The following is a 15,420-nucleotide window of genomic DNA, read 5'->3' on the forward strand; positions in this document are numbered from 1 at the left end:
GGATGGTACATTCTGAGGAGTGCTTCTAGAGGTACTCCCAGCCTCATATTATTCATTGGTGATTATCTACAGCAATCCCAAAAGTGGCTTTCAGATCAACAGCAACCAACTGAGATGGGAAAGGGACAAAGGTCATGAAATAGCAAGGACTGTCCTGCATTCTGGAGATTAAAATATCTTGAAAGTAAATCTTTACTTTGCTCATTATATGTCTTTTTAAAACAGGAAATAAATAAAATACTGGAAAAAAACAAACAAGATGCCTTGAAAGAATTAGGTAGGCATTTAAATATATATACTGTACATACATTGTACTTCTGTTGAGATGTATTTAGTTAAAACTTCCAAAGCTTCTATAATCTTCTGAGGAAATATTAAAGTACTAACCTTGTTGATGATATCCTACTAAAACTGAATGTATTCCATAAGTGTTGAACCTTCCTTCCTCTTGATGATCCAACTGTTTGATTTGCCTGTGGCTAAAAGAACAAAATCTTTGTCATCCCCATACGTCCATGTTGTTCTGTATTCCATTCAGCAGTGGCCATATCAAAGTTCTTTGCCTCTCTCTTATATATTTTTAAAAATTGGGCTATAACAATATGTAAAATGAATTGAATGAACTGGCAGATTTTCAGAAAGTATGGTCACTTATAGTCAAAGAAGAAATGAGAGAATTGCTATAACAAAACAATTAACTCCTGCATAACTTTTCTTCAGTTAACTGGCATTTACCGTACATTCTTTTGCATGAAAAACAACACCTTTATTTGTTTTAGGTTTAATGCAGCGCGATTATCCAGATATTGTGACTGCTGTGAAAACTAAACAGGCAGTTCAAACAGTGATTAACACAGATTTTCAAGCACTTCAGTATATGATATCGGGATGTATTGTTGATAAAAATGAAGGAGCTGAACTTTATAAGGTAACTTTAGAAAACCATCTATATACACACGGTTCACACATTTATGATGATAATGTTTTAAATGTACCACAACTTGTTTCCCCATGTGGGGAAGGTGAGGAAGGTGTGAAGCCAGCACTTTGTGGGTTTCACTGCATGTAAGCTACCAAAACCCGACACCATGAAGCAACAGAGAAGATGAAGGCAGAATGGTCACTCAACTGGTGCCTCAAAGCGCTATGTGCATTTTTCCTTTGAGTCAGTCAGTTCATTCCCTTTCCCAGCCCGTACTCATTTGCCCTCTTGATCTGCCTCCTTTTTGAAAAAGTAGTGCCCTTCTGAGACCCTGTGGACTGACTGGGCCGATCTTGCAAGCCAAATTTGACCTGTAGGTTTCCCATTCTTGCTATTGAAAAAAGAATCCTTGTGGACTAGATGGGTGGACCTTGTGAGTCAAATTTAGCCAATAGTTTCCCCATCTTTAAAAGGCAAACGGAGATCAAAGAGCCCTTTCCCGATCTCCCTTTTCGCTCCGGTAAAAGTGTCTTACAATGTTTGGAAGCTGTTTTAAATGATTGCAATGGTTAGTCCACCTCCTGAAACCTATGCAAACTGATTTTGGTGTTGTTCTGACACTTCGTTAATTTATGATGATTTTTTGTTTTTTCCATTGGAAACCATTAGACAGACCATCCAATGGTTTCCAATGGAGAAAATTCAAAAAATCATCATAAATTAACGAAGTGTCAGAACAACACCAAAATCAGTTTGCTTAGGTTTCAGGAGGTGGACTAACCATTGCAATCATTTAAAACAGCTTCCAGACATTGTAAGACACTTTTACAGGAGCGAAAAAGGACTTCGCAAAGGCATTGAAATGTATTGAGTCGGCTTCAATACATTCCAATATAGGAAACATTGTTTCACTGAACGATGTTTCCTATGGGGATTTTCACTGAACGATGGCAATCCGTTCCAATTGGAATGGATTAACCGGTTTTCAATGCATTCCTATGAGAAATGGTGTTTCACAGAACGATGTTTCACACAACGTTGATTTTTTTGAAACCAATTAACATCGTTGTGTGAGGCACCACTGTATTCACATACTGCCTTGCAAACAAGCTCAGACCATTTCACAAACGATGCGTAGTCTTTGAAAAGTGTTTTGCATTTCCTAAGAGCTAAAAATGGTGCAGAGTTAGCCTCGCATTTTTATTCAGGCAACCTAGGACACTTCCATTCTCCTGTCGCCTTGTAGAGACAAAATGAAGTCTGTCTCAGCTCTCTTTGGGGATACTCATAACAAATGTGTACCTGAAGTGTGAGTGATTTTATGGTACCACTCTACCCACAGTGTTAAACAACTATAATGGGACAGTGGGAAGAATAAAACTCTTTTTTTTTTCCTTTCATGGTTAAACTCTGAGTGAAGGAAGACTGGTTTCCAAAAGAAACACTATTATTTCAAAGCCCCCTGCAGCATTTGCACATCTGGCTTACCCACTGTAATGGGCACATTGTTTCCGTGTCCTTCTTGCATTATCTGAGACTAGCGCAATAGTCTTTTAGTCAGTAGAAGTTGCATGTGTTCTTCATGTTCACTTGAGATAGTTGTTCTAAGTACAAATATCTTTCTGGAAAAAAATATTTTAAAATAGAAGAGGAAGATCCCTAATTGATAAAAACATCTGAGTATCATAGCAAGAGATTTTCCCACCTCTGTGAGTGTAAAAATTAGTGTGCTTTCTTTGGTGTCCAGACTTCAGTATTTAAGGATGGTATGCCTATGAAGTCTGCTGTTGCAGGTAAAACATTTTGAGCTCTAACTACAAGCTACCTACAAGGAGAATGGTGGGGGAAAATTAATTCATTAAATATTAATTAAAATATATAATATCTGGGTTTTGCCATAGTTGTTTATTATTTACTGTATTTTTCCATGTATAAGACTATACTTTTTTCTAACATCTTTAGACTGACAATTGAGGGTCGTCTTATACACGGAAGTAAGCTGAGGAGAAAAAAGTGGAGGACAAAGCAGGGATCAAAGTGCTGCAGGATTGCTTTGATCCCTGCTTTCCCCTCTGCTTGCTAAGTCCCATGGGGCTTAGCAAAAGGAGGGGAAAGGATCAAAGCAATCCTGTGGCTATATAAGGGGGAAAGAGATCAAAATGATTGTGCAGTTGTGGAATTGCTTTGGTCCCTTTTCCTCTCCTTTTGCTAAGCCATGCAGGGCTTAGCACAAAGGGAGAAAGCAGGGATCAAAGTCAGCACTTTAATCCTTTGTACACTACATTTGCTAAGTCCCACTTAAATTTCTTAATTTTGGGTTAGAAAAGTGGGAGCGTCTTATACATGGGGTGTCTTATACATGGAAAAATACAGTAATCCTAACTTGTTCATTAATTTCAGAAGACGATTAAACTGATGTCTTCCAAAACAGCCTGGATGTGTAAAAACAGTTTTGTAGTGGATAGTTCTTAATATCTAACAAAACTTAAAATATTTATTTTAAGCCTAAAATAAATTTTAAATGGTCTGTATATTTGAATACTTTTCTGGTTTAGATTATTCTACTTAAAAGAAAACAGCTTGCAACACTTCCACCTACCATTGCACCACCTACTGCACCAGAACTTTTGCGTAATGTTATGTGGTTGTGCGATAATGAACACCAGCTTGAGTACATTCAGGTAATGTTTGTATTCCAGTATTTTAAAAGACCCTGACCAGAATTCTGTGCAGTCCTTATGATTGTGCAACTGCAGTTGTGCAAGTTGATGATGGTTTCGGCATTTGCACAAGGATGCATCCTGTACCATTTAGAGTTGAGGTTGCTACGTAGCTTTACAATTGCCAGAGCAGTTTAGTGCTATCTGGCTGCTTGCTAGGGGCCTCCACAAATGCCAGAAATCAGTGGAAATATAACAGGACAGACCAGGGCTTCCAGTAGGATTCTGGGCTCTATGTCATGTCCAAACATGGCTCCTGGAAAGTAGAAGAAGGAATGGGTTCCCACCTGCTTTATTTACCAGTTTGCTTTCTTGCCTGCCTGTCTTTCATCTATACGCTAGATATGGTTAAAACATTTTTCCTCATTTTGATTACTAATCATATTTACCATGCACTACAGTGTGTTCAGAAAATGAAAATATGTCCTGATGTAGGTCAAAGCAGCCCTAGAAGTGTAATATGCAATTAGGCCCTTACAAAGACCTGGGGATACCATCGTAACATTATCATTTTTTTTCCTTCCTGTTGAAACCCTGGCCTTGATCCACTCTCATAATGAGATCAACATGCTGATTTGTCCTCCCCCACTCTTCTTTTATGTGCATTTGAATTTCTTATTTTCTCTCCCTGTTTGTACAAAGGTTAAAAATCATCCCAGTTGACTTGCAGGGAATGCTAATGAGATTTGTTGATGAGAAAAAACTGGGTGGAATAGCTAATACCCTGGAAGACAGAAACAAAATTCAAAATGATCTGGATAGGCTTGAGCGCTGTGCTGAAAACAACAGAATGAAATTCAACAGGGATCAGTGCGAAGTACTGCACCTAGGAAAAAGAAACCAAACACACCATTATAAGATGGGGGATATCTGGCTCAGCAATACTATGAGCAAGAAGGATCTTGGAATCTTCATAGATTGCAAGCTGAATATGAGCCATCAGTGTGATGTGGCTACAAAAAAAAAGCAAATGCTATTTTAGGATGCATTATATTCTCCGAATCCCATGAGACAATAGTTCCCCTCTACTCAGTTGCATACTGGTCATGGACTCACAAAAGGAAAGACCCATCGTCATCATCGTCATCACTATTATACATCAGTGGTTGAAGGGAAAAAAATCCCCCTATTTTAGTCATTTTTTGGGAGAGTTGACAATATTTTTGTCAATTTTATTTCTTTGCTTCTTTTTCTTAGTTTTTGGGAGACATGTGTGTGTGTGTGTTGCCTGTGCTATCCCTACTTTTGTAGTAGTTTGAGGATTCTTTAGAGCTGTAAGACAAATCCAAGAGAGAATGGATTCTTAATAGGTGAATGTGAAATGAAAGAATCTGAAAGAGCCAGGCCTTCTGTATTTAATGATAGGACCTGTACCAGAAGGACTGGAGAGCAAATGAGACACACCCCTGAATGAAACTCAAAAAGTTTTTCCCGTGCACATCCCTACTTATGTACATATTTCAAACATCTATATCTCAGGATTTGTCTGGCATTCTCTGGCCAAAATTGTTTTTCCTTTCAAGTAACAACAGTGAATATGTTGAACTGGCCTTTCAATAATAATAAATTGTAAAACATGCATTATTATTGTCTCATACTGCATTCTAAGTTTAAAAAAAAAGCACTTTAAGTGTTCCGTAATTCTTGCTGAATTCCATAATCCTTACGTAATCTTTGTAGCCACTGCTTTAAAAACCTTCATCTTCATCATCTTAGAACTACAGAGCTGGAAGGGACCCTATGGAACGGAAGTACAGTTTTTAAACCCTGTTCTGTGTGTGTACTAAGTAGCAGGCAATATATTCTGTATGGTGCAATCATCATTATACTTCATGTATCCTATACATTAATTTTGTACCTTTAGGAAAAAGCAAAAAAAATTTGTTTTGACTATGGAGATGTCGTATCTAAAGAAGGTGACTTACCGCAAGGAATCCATTTAATTGTCTCAGGGATGGTTAAGGTAAGCTCTAGTTACAGTAGACTGAATTAACTGACAATGTGTAAAGGTACACCACATAATGTTGTTGAGTTAGTTGTACTACATACCACTTGTAACTTTTAATTGCCACTGATACGTTAGTTGTTTATTAAGGCGTACTCCAGTTTTTTCATTGGTTATTTGCACAACTCCTCATGCTGTTCTATCACAAAATAATGCTATTTTCCCCCAAAATACAGATTGTTAGTTTTTCTTACCTCACCATCCTCTCCAAATTCATTCACTGTGGAGGCAGCACTAGCTCAGATAATGCAGAATATGCATTCTTATGATATGGGCAGCAAGCTAGAATCATTTCTCTCAGAGCCCTAGATTTCAAGCTATCCTGCTGGGTCTCTCAAATTCTGAGATAAAAGAAATTCTCTTTAGAGTTGGTTCCATATCTCAAGTTTCCCAGACCTAGGTTCAGAAGCCCCACCACTAAGCCTTTCCACAAAGCTCTAGCAGGTCACCCACTTCTTTACCACAGATTCTAACTAAAAAGGTACCCATGACTCCAGAAAATTCACTTTCAAATTTTGACTTCACTGGATTACTTCAAATCCCACCACTGTACACCAATTGTGATGTGCCGCTGCATGTCCCCAGATTACCTGAGGCCCACGACACGTTCCCTCCTTTACGCTGCCATCAGTTGATCTCTGTCAACAGTGTTCAATTAGAAAAATTGAGATCCATGCTGAGTGTAAAGTTTAACAAAAACAGGTTTATTGGATACAGTTCACTTAAACAGATTCTTCACAGACTTTAAATTATTCAGTAGTTTAGTAATAACTTGTTTCACTCTTAACTCTCTATAAATTACACTCTTAACTGCCTCCCTTCATTCTTCACACTCTAACTCTCACAGACTAACTTTTCACTTCAAACTCTCATCTCTGACTGAAACTGACTAACTAACCAAGTGCTCTTCTCTCTCTCACCCCTCCCTTCTAGTTTCTCTGGCTCTGCCTGCCAACAGCTCCCATTGGTACATCCAAATAACCTCCTACATGAGCCAAAGCAGGGTGATCGCCACAGTACCATGCTGGCAATTTTGTCTTCTGCTGTTAACATCACTCCGATAAAATGGGCATAATAGCTTCATTCACCAGAGCATCAAGTAAATATCAGAAATAGGACAGTACTCTTTGACTTTCAAAATCTACATTTTCACTATGCCTGGAAATACTTTCCTCGGCTTTTTTGGATTTATAATAATAAAGAAGGTTTTGATTAATTTATAGATAAAATAATCTTTTCTACATATGTTTCTTACTCAATAAATGCATAAGCTGCTTAAAGTAATTAATGTCATCCTGTGCACAAATTGCTTGTGCTAATAAGGCTAATTGGCAACAGCAGGCATTTACCATATTAGTCATATGTATCTAATGTCATCACCAGTGCCTATAATTGTCTTTATAGAGACTGTTTCACATCTGTTTTAAATCACCTCTATGATCTCTGAAAGTGATTTGATGAGATTTGTTAAGAGTTACACAGTGGAAATTGTTAAACTGCTAGAGATCTTCTTATAATCTACAAACAGCAAAAACAAATACACTGGACACAGAGAGACGTTCCCTTCACCAAGAGTGTATTTACAAATATACATACGCCACACCTCAGAACTAGCAATTCCGCGATTCGAACAAAGTAACGTGCTGCTCCTCCATACCTCAACCCAACAACTAAGCTTAGTTATTTCATTGTATGGTTATTCTGTGTATATACTTACAATGACAATAAATTATTATTATTATTATTATTATTATTATTATTATTAGTAGTAGTAGTAGTAGTAGTAGTAGTAGTAGTAAGCACCTTGCTTATGTAGTGTAGTCTGATGTAATAGTGACACAGCAAATTGAACTCTGCACATGTGCAGCAGTGTCACATGACTTTCACTCTGGCTAATTGCCAACTTGAGTGACTAAGCCTTTTCTGGTTTCCCACAAACCACCAAGGCAATTCCATGTTTCATTTTATACAAAATGCTGACATCCCTCCTAATTGCCTTGTTCTTTGTAAACACATTTACAAATTTACATATTCCAGAATATATATACATATTGTCCCAACATTTACAATAGTAACAAAATACTTTACATTTCTTTAAACCAATATTTTTTAACATTTGGTAATGCCTTATTACCCCCAAGTGGTTTTGTTAGTATGTCTGCTTGCATTTTTTCTGTTGGACAATATCTTAGTTCAACAAACTTTCTTTGAACTGCTTCTTTCAAGTTTCCAAATCTGATTCCCACATGTTTTGTTCTGGATTTGTTAATTTTCTGTTTCTGCCATGCAGTTTCACCATTTCGTCCATCTTCAAGCAATGTTTGTATGTGCACATAATTTTGTGGAACTGTTATGTTACAAATTGTTACATTACCATATCTTTGTGGTGAAATTCCTTTGGTACTTCTCTCAGATCTTCTTAACTCCGTTTGTCTGAAATTCCTTGAATTTCAGGGAAAGTTCCTCATTGTGTGAACTTTGGCACATTTCTTGCTCATCAGCCTCAGAATGTTTATTTTTTTTCTAATATCTTGTTTGGCCTTTGTGCATGTCAAGGAAAATTACAGGCCTGAGCAGAATAGAGTGTATTAATGAGAAGCCATAATGATGAGGTGTGTTAAAACTGAGTCAGGATGACTCAGCAGGGCTGATGCAACTCAGGGATGATGCAACCTGTGATCTGATTGGCTCTGTATGTATATATAAGTGTGAATTGTACAGTCAGTTGTATCTTCACTTCTACATGTTATGCTGCCAGAATGCTGTAAATACTGCTGTAAATACACGTTGCTGAAGGAAATGCTGCTGGACTGTGTATGAGTTATTTCTGGACTGCCTGGACTGCGAATCACTCTGCTAAAATTGCGATTTGTGCTAAGAAATGCTGACAGAAGGTTATGGGCCCAGTGCTGCGCCCTGCAATACCTGTGTTGCATCAAGGAAGCTGGTGAGTACCAGTGGGTACCAGAGAGGCAAGAAGAAGTCCAGGAAGTGAGAGTTCTGCTGTTTAGAGTGAAAGCTGAGATGTTCCTGAGACGGGAGGAATTGTGGGAGGTAGTAAGCAATCCCCCTGCTGCCCTAGATGAGGAGGAACAAAGGAAAAATGAGAAAGCTCTATCTACAATAAATCTTTGCCTGGAAGACAGCCAACTGACTCATGTAAGTGGACTGACTTCAGCTAAAGAATGCTGGGACAGTTGAAGCGAATTTATGTTCATAATACAGCAGGAAGATCAGAAGATAGAAGGAAACGTGACAGCCCAGAAAGAAGGAGACAATACAGCCCACAGCAAAGGTGAACTGCTTTCAGGAGGGGAGAGCAAGAAAATAAAACATTTGCACTGAAACGTTGCTTCATCTGTAACTCTCAGAGACATCTTCAGAAAGACTGTTCAGAAGCCTCCAGCAGAAATAAAACTGACAGAAAAGGGAGGATTTTTCTTGTGCAGGCAGCTGCTGATAAGAACAAGGTCACCACCTGGATCCTGGACAGTGGAGCTGTTTGCCATTTAGCTAACGACAGGAAGTTGTTTCCTTTTCTAGGAGCTTCAGAACACAGCTTCATCAGTTTGGGAAACTGTGGCTGGAGAAGGGACAATATTTATACCAGATTTGAAAAAACAAATTAAGAATGTTCTGCTAGTTCCAAAACTTGACTGTAACATACTTAGCATTTCTAAGCTCGATAAAGAAGGCTATACAGTATTGTTTGCTAACAGCACTTGTACAATTAAGAAAGGAAATGAGATTTGTGCCACAGCAAAACTAGAAAACAATTTATATGTACTAAAAGAGAACAAAGTGGCACAAAATTTAGTTAGTAAGGTACCCTTTCATAATCAATGTGCCCACCTGTTGCATAGAAGGCTGGGGCATGCAAATTTCAGAGTAGTACAGAAAATGGAAAGTTTTGCTAAGGGTGTGAAAGTAAAATCATGTAAAAATGGGTTTTGGGGCTATGAAAGAGGGTCCAAGGCATATCGTTTCCTGGATGGAAACAAAAATGTAGTAATTTCCAGATCTGCAAATTTTTGTGAACATGAAAACTGGGATAAAGTGCATGCAAACTCCCAAAGTGTACATTCTCTTCACAGAAAGACAGAAGTGTCAGGGAAATCAGATAGAGCCAAAAGAAGAGGCTGAAGAAAGTACCAGTCACAGCAACTCAGAAGAAGAGGATGATAGAGAGTGTAGTGAGGCAGAAAGTAAACCTGTAGTTAAAGAAGAAAGACAAATCCCAAGAAGGTCAGAAAGGGCTAATAAGGGAATCCCTCCAGAAAGGTTTGGTGTGGGAGAGATAAGAGTGTGTCACATATACCAAGAGCCAAAGAATTTTGAAGAAGTGATGCTTCTTCCTGAAATAGAAAGAAAGAAATGGGAACAGGCTATGAAAGATGAATTGAAGTCAATGGATGAACATGAGGTGTTCACTGAAACGAGGTTGCCACCAGGGCAAAATGTAATAGGTAGTAAGTGGGTTTACAAGAGAAAATTGCAAAACAATGGTGATTACAGATACAAAGCAAGATTGGTGGCTCAGGGGTACACACAGAAGAAAAATGTTCATTACAATGAGGTATTTTCGCCCACAGTGAAAACTGAGACAGTAAGATTGGCCTTAGCCTTAGCTGCATCAAGAAACTATGTTGTCAATCACTTTGATATTACAACTGCCTACTTAAATGCAGAGTTACAGGAGGAATTGTACATGGCGCAGGCACCTGGTTTTGAAAACTCCAAACCAGGAATGGTGTACAAATTAAACAAAGCAATTTATGGCCTACGACAGTCAGCGAGAAATTGGAACCAGTGTCTGCATTCAGCTTTGGAGAAATTGAAATACAGGAATAGTTTGGCAGATCCATGTTTGTATGTTAAAGAACATGGAAAATAACTAAACATTTTGCTGGCTTATGTAGATGACATTTGTGTCATGTCTAAAGATCAAAGCCAAATAGATTTGTTTGAGAGGCAATTGAAAAAGGAATTCAAGTTGAAGAACTTAGGCCCAATACAAAGTTACTTGGGGGTTCAAATCCAGAAACAAGAGAAAGGATTTGTGTTAAGTCAAAAGACGAAAATAGAACAAACGTTTACAAAGTATAACATGCAAGAGTGTAAAATTGCAAAAACCCCAATGACAGTGGATTTTCAGAAATCAGAAACTGAAAGTAAGGAGTTTGAAAATCAGGAGATACACCAATCAGCAAAAGGAAGTCTGATGTACCTAGCCAATTGGACTAGACCAGATATTGCTGCGGTAAATATCCTGGGTAGACACGTGTCAAAACCCACACAAAACCATTGGCAAGGGGTAAAAAAGAGTATTCAGGTACAGTGGTGCCTCGCACAACGATGTTAATTGGTTCAAAAAAAAACGTTCTGTAAAAACATCGTTCTGTGAAACACCATTTCCCATAGAGATGCATTGAAAACCAGATAATCCGTTCCAATTGGAACAGATTGCCGTCCTTAAGCGAAAATCCCCATAGGAAACATCGTTGTGTGACACAATGTATCCACCATTCAAATGCATTGAGTAGGCTTCAAGGCATCTCAATGGGGGAGAAAAAATTCACCAAAAATTAACGAAGACTCAGAACAAAGCCAGATTAAGTTTGTAAAGGTTTCACAAGCTGCACTAACGAGTCCAAGCATTTAAAACAGTTTCTGAGTCTTCGTTAATTTTTGGTAAAAAAAATTCTGCCCCATTGAGATGCATAGACCCCCCCAACCAAGAAGCAGCATGGCAGCAGTTAAAAAATTTTTAAAATCAGATTTGAACTTGGGCATCCAAATCCCAGAGGCAGGCATGGCCACAAGAGAACAGCAACCATTTCCTTGCAGAATTCCACACACACAAAGCATAACCCCCCCCAACCAAGAAGCAGCATGCAGGAAAAAAAATTAAAATCAGATTTGAACTTGGGCATCCAAATCCCAGAGGCAGGCATGGCCACAAGAGAACAGCAACCATTTCCTTGCAGAATTCCACACACACAAAGCATAACCCCCCCCAACCAAGAAGCAGCATGCAGGAAAAAAAAATTAAAATCAGGTTTGAACTTGGGCATTCAAATCCCACACAGATCCACAGAAACCCCCAGCCAAAAAAAACCCCTGCAATTTCCTCAATGAAAAAACCCCATAACCAAAGCCAGACAGACCCAAATTCCCCCTTGCAACAATACAGTACAGTACAGATACACTGTAAAACCCACCACCCACCCAGGAGAAGAAATGCAAGCTTACCTTTGAAGGTTCTCCAGCACAGAAAGCACCCACAAGACAGAGCAAAGAGGCAAAGCCAACCTTTGAACTGCATGTGGGAAAGTAAACCCAGGATGCATGGGGAAGGTTTTTTATCCCTTCCCTGCACAGGCGCAATGCATCCTGGGTACAGGTAGTTAGAAGAACAAATTAGCATTGCCAAACAGCCACCTTTCCCGCTCTTTTTTGAAAACATCATTAAGTGAAACAGGGGACCCAAAATGCAATCGTTCTGTGAAGCATGGTCCCAAAATCGTTGTGCGAAAATTCCCCATAGGAAACATTGTTGTGTGATGCGGCAAATTTTTCAGAAAAAGCCATCGTTGTGTGAATTTATCGTTGTGTGAGGCACTTGTTGTGCGAGGCACCACTGTATTTAAAAGGAACGCTTGACAAATGTCTAGTTATAAAACCTTCAAATGATTTAAAGTTAAAAGCATTTGTGGACAGTTGATTGGGCAGGTGACGTAACAGACAGTCAATTTCAGGATTTGCAGTATTGTTTGCAGATGTTCTAGTGGGATGGAAGTCAAGAAAGCAGAGTTCCATTGCAACTTCAACGAGTGAAGCTGAATTTGCAGCTTTGTCTGAGCTGTGTTCAGAGATTACTTGGTATAAACAATTAATCAAAGATTTGAAAATTGAAGTAAACCAAGCAATTATGGTATTTGAAGACAATACAATGTGCATCCAGATGGCGACAACTGATAAAATGCGAAGTAGAAGTAAGCACATAGACATAAAATATCATAATGTCAGGGAAGCAATAAAGGAGAAATTAATTGAGTTGCAATATTGTGAATCAGAGAAAAACTTAGCTGATATTCTGACAAAACCCCTGAACATACAGAAACACATGGAAATAACTGAAAAGTTGGGTATATGTTCTGCTCAGACCTTAAATTTGGAGGGGTGTCAAGGAACATTACAGCCTGAGCAGAATAGAGTGTATTAATGAGAAACCATAATGATCAGGTGTGTTAAAACTGAGTCAGGATGACTCAGCAGGGCTGATGCAACTCAGGGATGATGCAACCTGTGATCTGATTGGCTCTGTATGTATATATAAGTGTGAATTGTACAGTCAGTTGTATCTTCCTGCTTGAAGATCACTTCTACACGTTATGCTGCCAGAATGCTGTAAATACTGCTGTAAATACACGTTGCTGAAGGAAATGCTGCTGGACTGTGTGTGAGTTATTTCTGGACTGCCTGGACTGCGAATCACTCTGCTAAAACCGCGATTTGCGCTAAGAAACACTGACAGTGCAGAGTGTATCATTTAAGCTCACAGGCACAAAAAAGGAGAACTGCTCTATTCAACGTTATTCCAGTTCTGCTCGTTGAAATTTACTGAACAAGAAAATATGAGCCTTCAGTCAGGACAGTACAACCTGTAACTTTTTTGTCCTGGCTCATAACCTAGCATCATGGCCTTCTGTGCATGGGGCTGGCCCTTTCTCCTGAATCTCTTAGGAACATTTGCCTTGTATTTAGCCCCCAAAACTCTCAAATGTGCTAAGTTTGCTTTCCTGCCATACAACTTGTAATAGGGCATTGTTTTAATTGCATTTCTATATGATCTATTAATAAGATAGTTTGCAACTTTTACTGCTTTAGCCCAAAATGCAAATAGAAGCCCTACATCCTTTAATAGAGCTTCCATTATTGTTTGCAGTCTACCATTCTGCCTTTCTATTAATTCATTTTCTATAGGAATAGCTGCATTGGTTAATCTTTGCCTTATGCCTTTGGCCTTCAGCAAACTAGACAATGCATTGTTAGTGAATTCAGTGCCCTTATCTGATTGGACTTCTGCCACCTTGTGAGATTGATATTTTTTCTCAACAAATTTTTATCCAATTTTTAAAGTTTTAGCTGTCTCATCCTTATTATGCAATGGGTAAGTAAATGAATATAATCTGTGGTGATCAATGATATTCATTGTGTACTTAGCACCACCTAATGACTTTGGCATGGGTCCAATGAGACCCACTGCCACAATCTGGAAAGGATGTTCCGTTGTCTATTGCTACATCTAGCAACGGACACAGCTCTACTTTTAGTTTGTTGACGTACATCACAATTTAAGTACTTGGCACAATCCTTTACCATTTAAACCATCTGAGTGTTCAATTGTCTTCTTAATTAGGTTGTACCCCATGTGACCAAATCTTCTGTGTAGTAAATGTATGCACTGGTCATGATCAGGTTTATTTAGGCTTAGACATCCCTCTGGTTGCACCTGGTCTGTGAAAATTAATTTATACAAGCCATTACACTGTTTTCCTTGCCTACAGGCATCACATTTCTTTTAATAATACAGCCTTCATCATTAAATATTACCTCAAACCGTTTTTAGTTAAGCATTTTACACTAAGCAAATTGTGCTTTAGTTGGAGTACCAACAATGTTTCATGTAGCTTACCTAAACCAGGTAAATGAACGGAATCTTGTGCTATTACAGGGGAACATAAACCATTTGCTAAGCTTACAAACTGTTGCTTGCATTTGTCCCTGGAAATAAGCAGCTCCGGATTACTGGTCCCATGCTCTCTTATAAGCAACAGCAAAAATTTAAATGTGCACATGGGCTTGTTCTCAAAACATGAGAAGCTCAAAAACATGATTATTATACAGTAACCCTTAAAAGCTCACACAGAAATAAATTTGCTTGTGCAATAGAAGATTTGATTGTTTTGTTTTTATTTTTTGTTTTTTGTTATTATTCAGCAATCAGTATATTGGATTTACTGTAGTTGTAATTAGTAAATAGATTGAAGCCATTACATATGTGAGAGAAATCAATGTCTTCTAAAAGTAAGTGTCATTAAATTCTGTTGAACATTTAGGTAAATATAGGATTGCAGCCTGCGCCATGTACCTTTGTGCCCTAAAAGGTGCCTCTCAACTGTGTATTTTAAAGTTATTGGGATAACATTGTACATTGGGTGTTATATCTTATAGTTACTTTGGACAAAATCAAATGTTCATCTCTTTAATAAAAATAATTATTTGTGTTCTTTGTTCTCTAGCTTTCTGGTTCTACACCTCGTTATGGAGTTTATAATAAAGAAATTGAGAAACATCTTGCAGCAACTCCCTATACAGACTACTTGGGCACTGGGACTATAATAGGAGAGGTCAACTGTCTAACCAAGCAAGAAATGGAGTATACAGTTACTTGTGAGACTGCTGTGCAGGTTGGAGAATAGTGCTTTCCAACCAATTCATGATGCTTATTTTAAATTGTAATTAAAATGACAATAGATTTCAACCAAAGCTGAAATGAAATTGTCTGTATGTTTTTAACTTGAGCTTTGGTAGATAAGTCTCCAGACATAAGAATGGGACTACATGACAAATATTCATACATCTATACACGGCCCCACATTGAGAAAGCTGCCATTCTGGAGAAGGAAAATTGCAGGACAAGAATCCAAAAAGAGACAGATGGGATGAAAATATATACAAGTTTAAAACTCATCTCAATGGACTCAATA

At 38.2% G+C, this 15,420-nt stretch overlaps 1 protein-coding gene across 2 annotated transcripts in view; it reads left to right on the forward strand.

Moving 5' to 3' along the window:
* Positions 1–15,420, forward strand: part of LOC110074209 (sodium/hydrogen exchanger 11) — a 117,271-nt gene that overhangs the window by 67,803 nt on the left and 34,048 nt on the right. For both annotated transcript variants that reach the window (XM_078383601.1, XM_020784199.3), the window contains exons 18-22: positions 226–277; positions 780–928; positions 3,478–3,603; positions 5,507–5,605; positions 14,953–15,120. In XM_078383601.1, coding sequence (XP_078239727.1) covers positions 226–277; positions 780–928; positions 3,478–3,603; positions 5,507–5,605; positions 14,953–15,120 — 594 coding nt within the window. The remainder of the gene's footprint in view (positions 1–225; positions 278–779; positions 929–3,477; positions 3,604–5,506; positions 5,606–14,952; positions 15,121–15,420) is intronic.

This window comes from Pogona vitticeps, chromosome 1 (assembly GCF_051106095.1).
Source record: "Pogona vitticeps strain Pit_001003342236 chromosome 1, PviZW2.1, whole genome shotgun sequence".
Taxonomy (NCBI): Eukaryota; Metazoa; Chordata; class Lepidosauria; order Squamata; family Agamidae; genus Pogona; species Pogona vitticeps.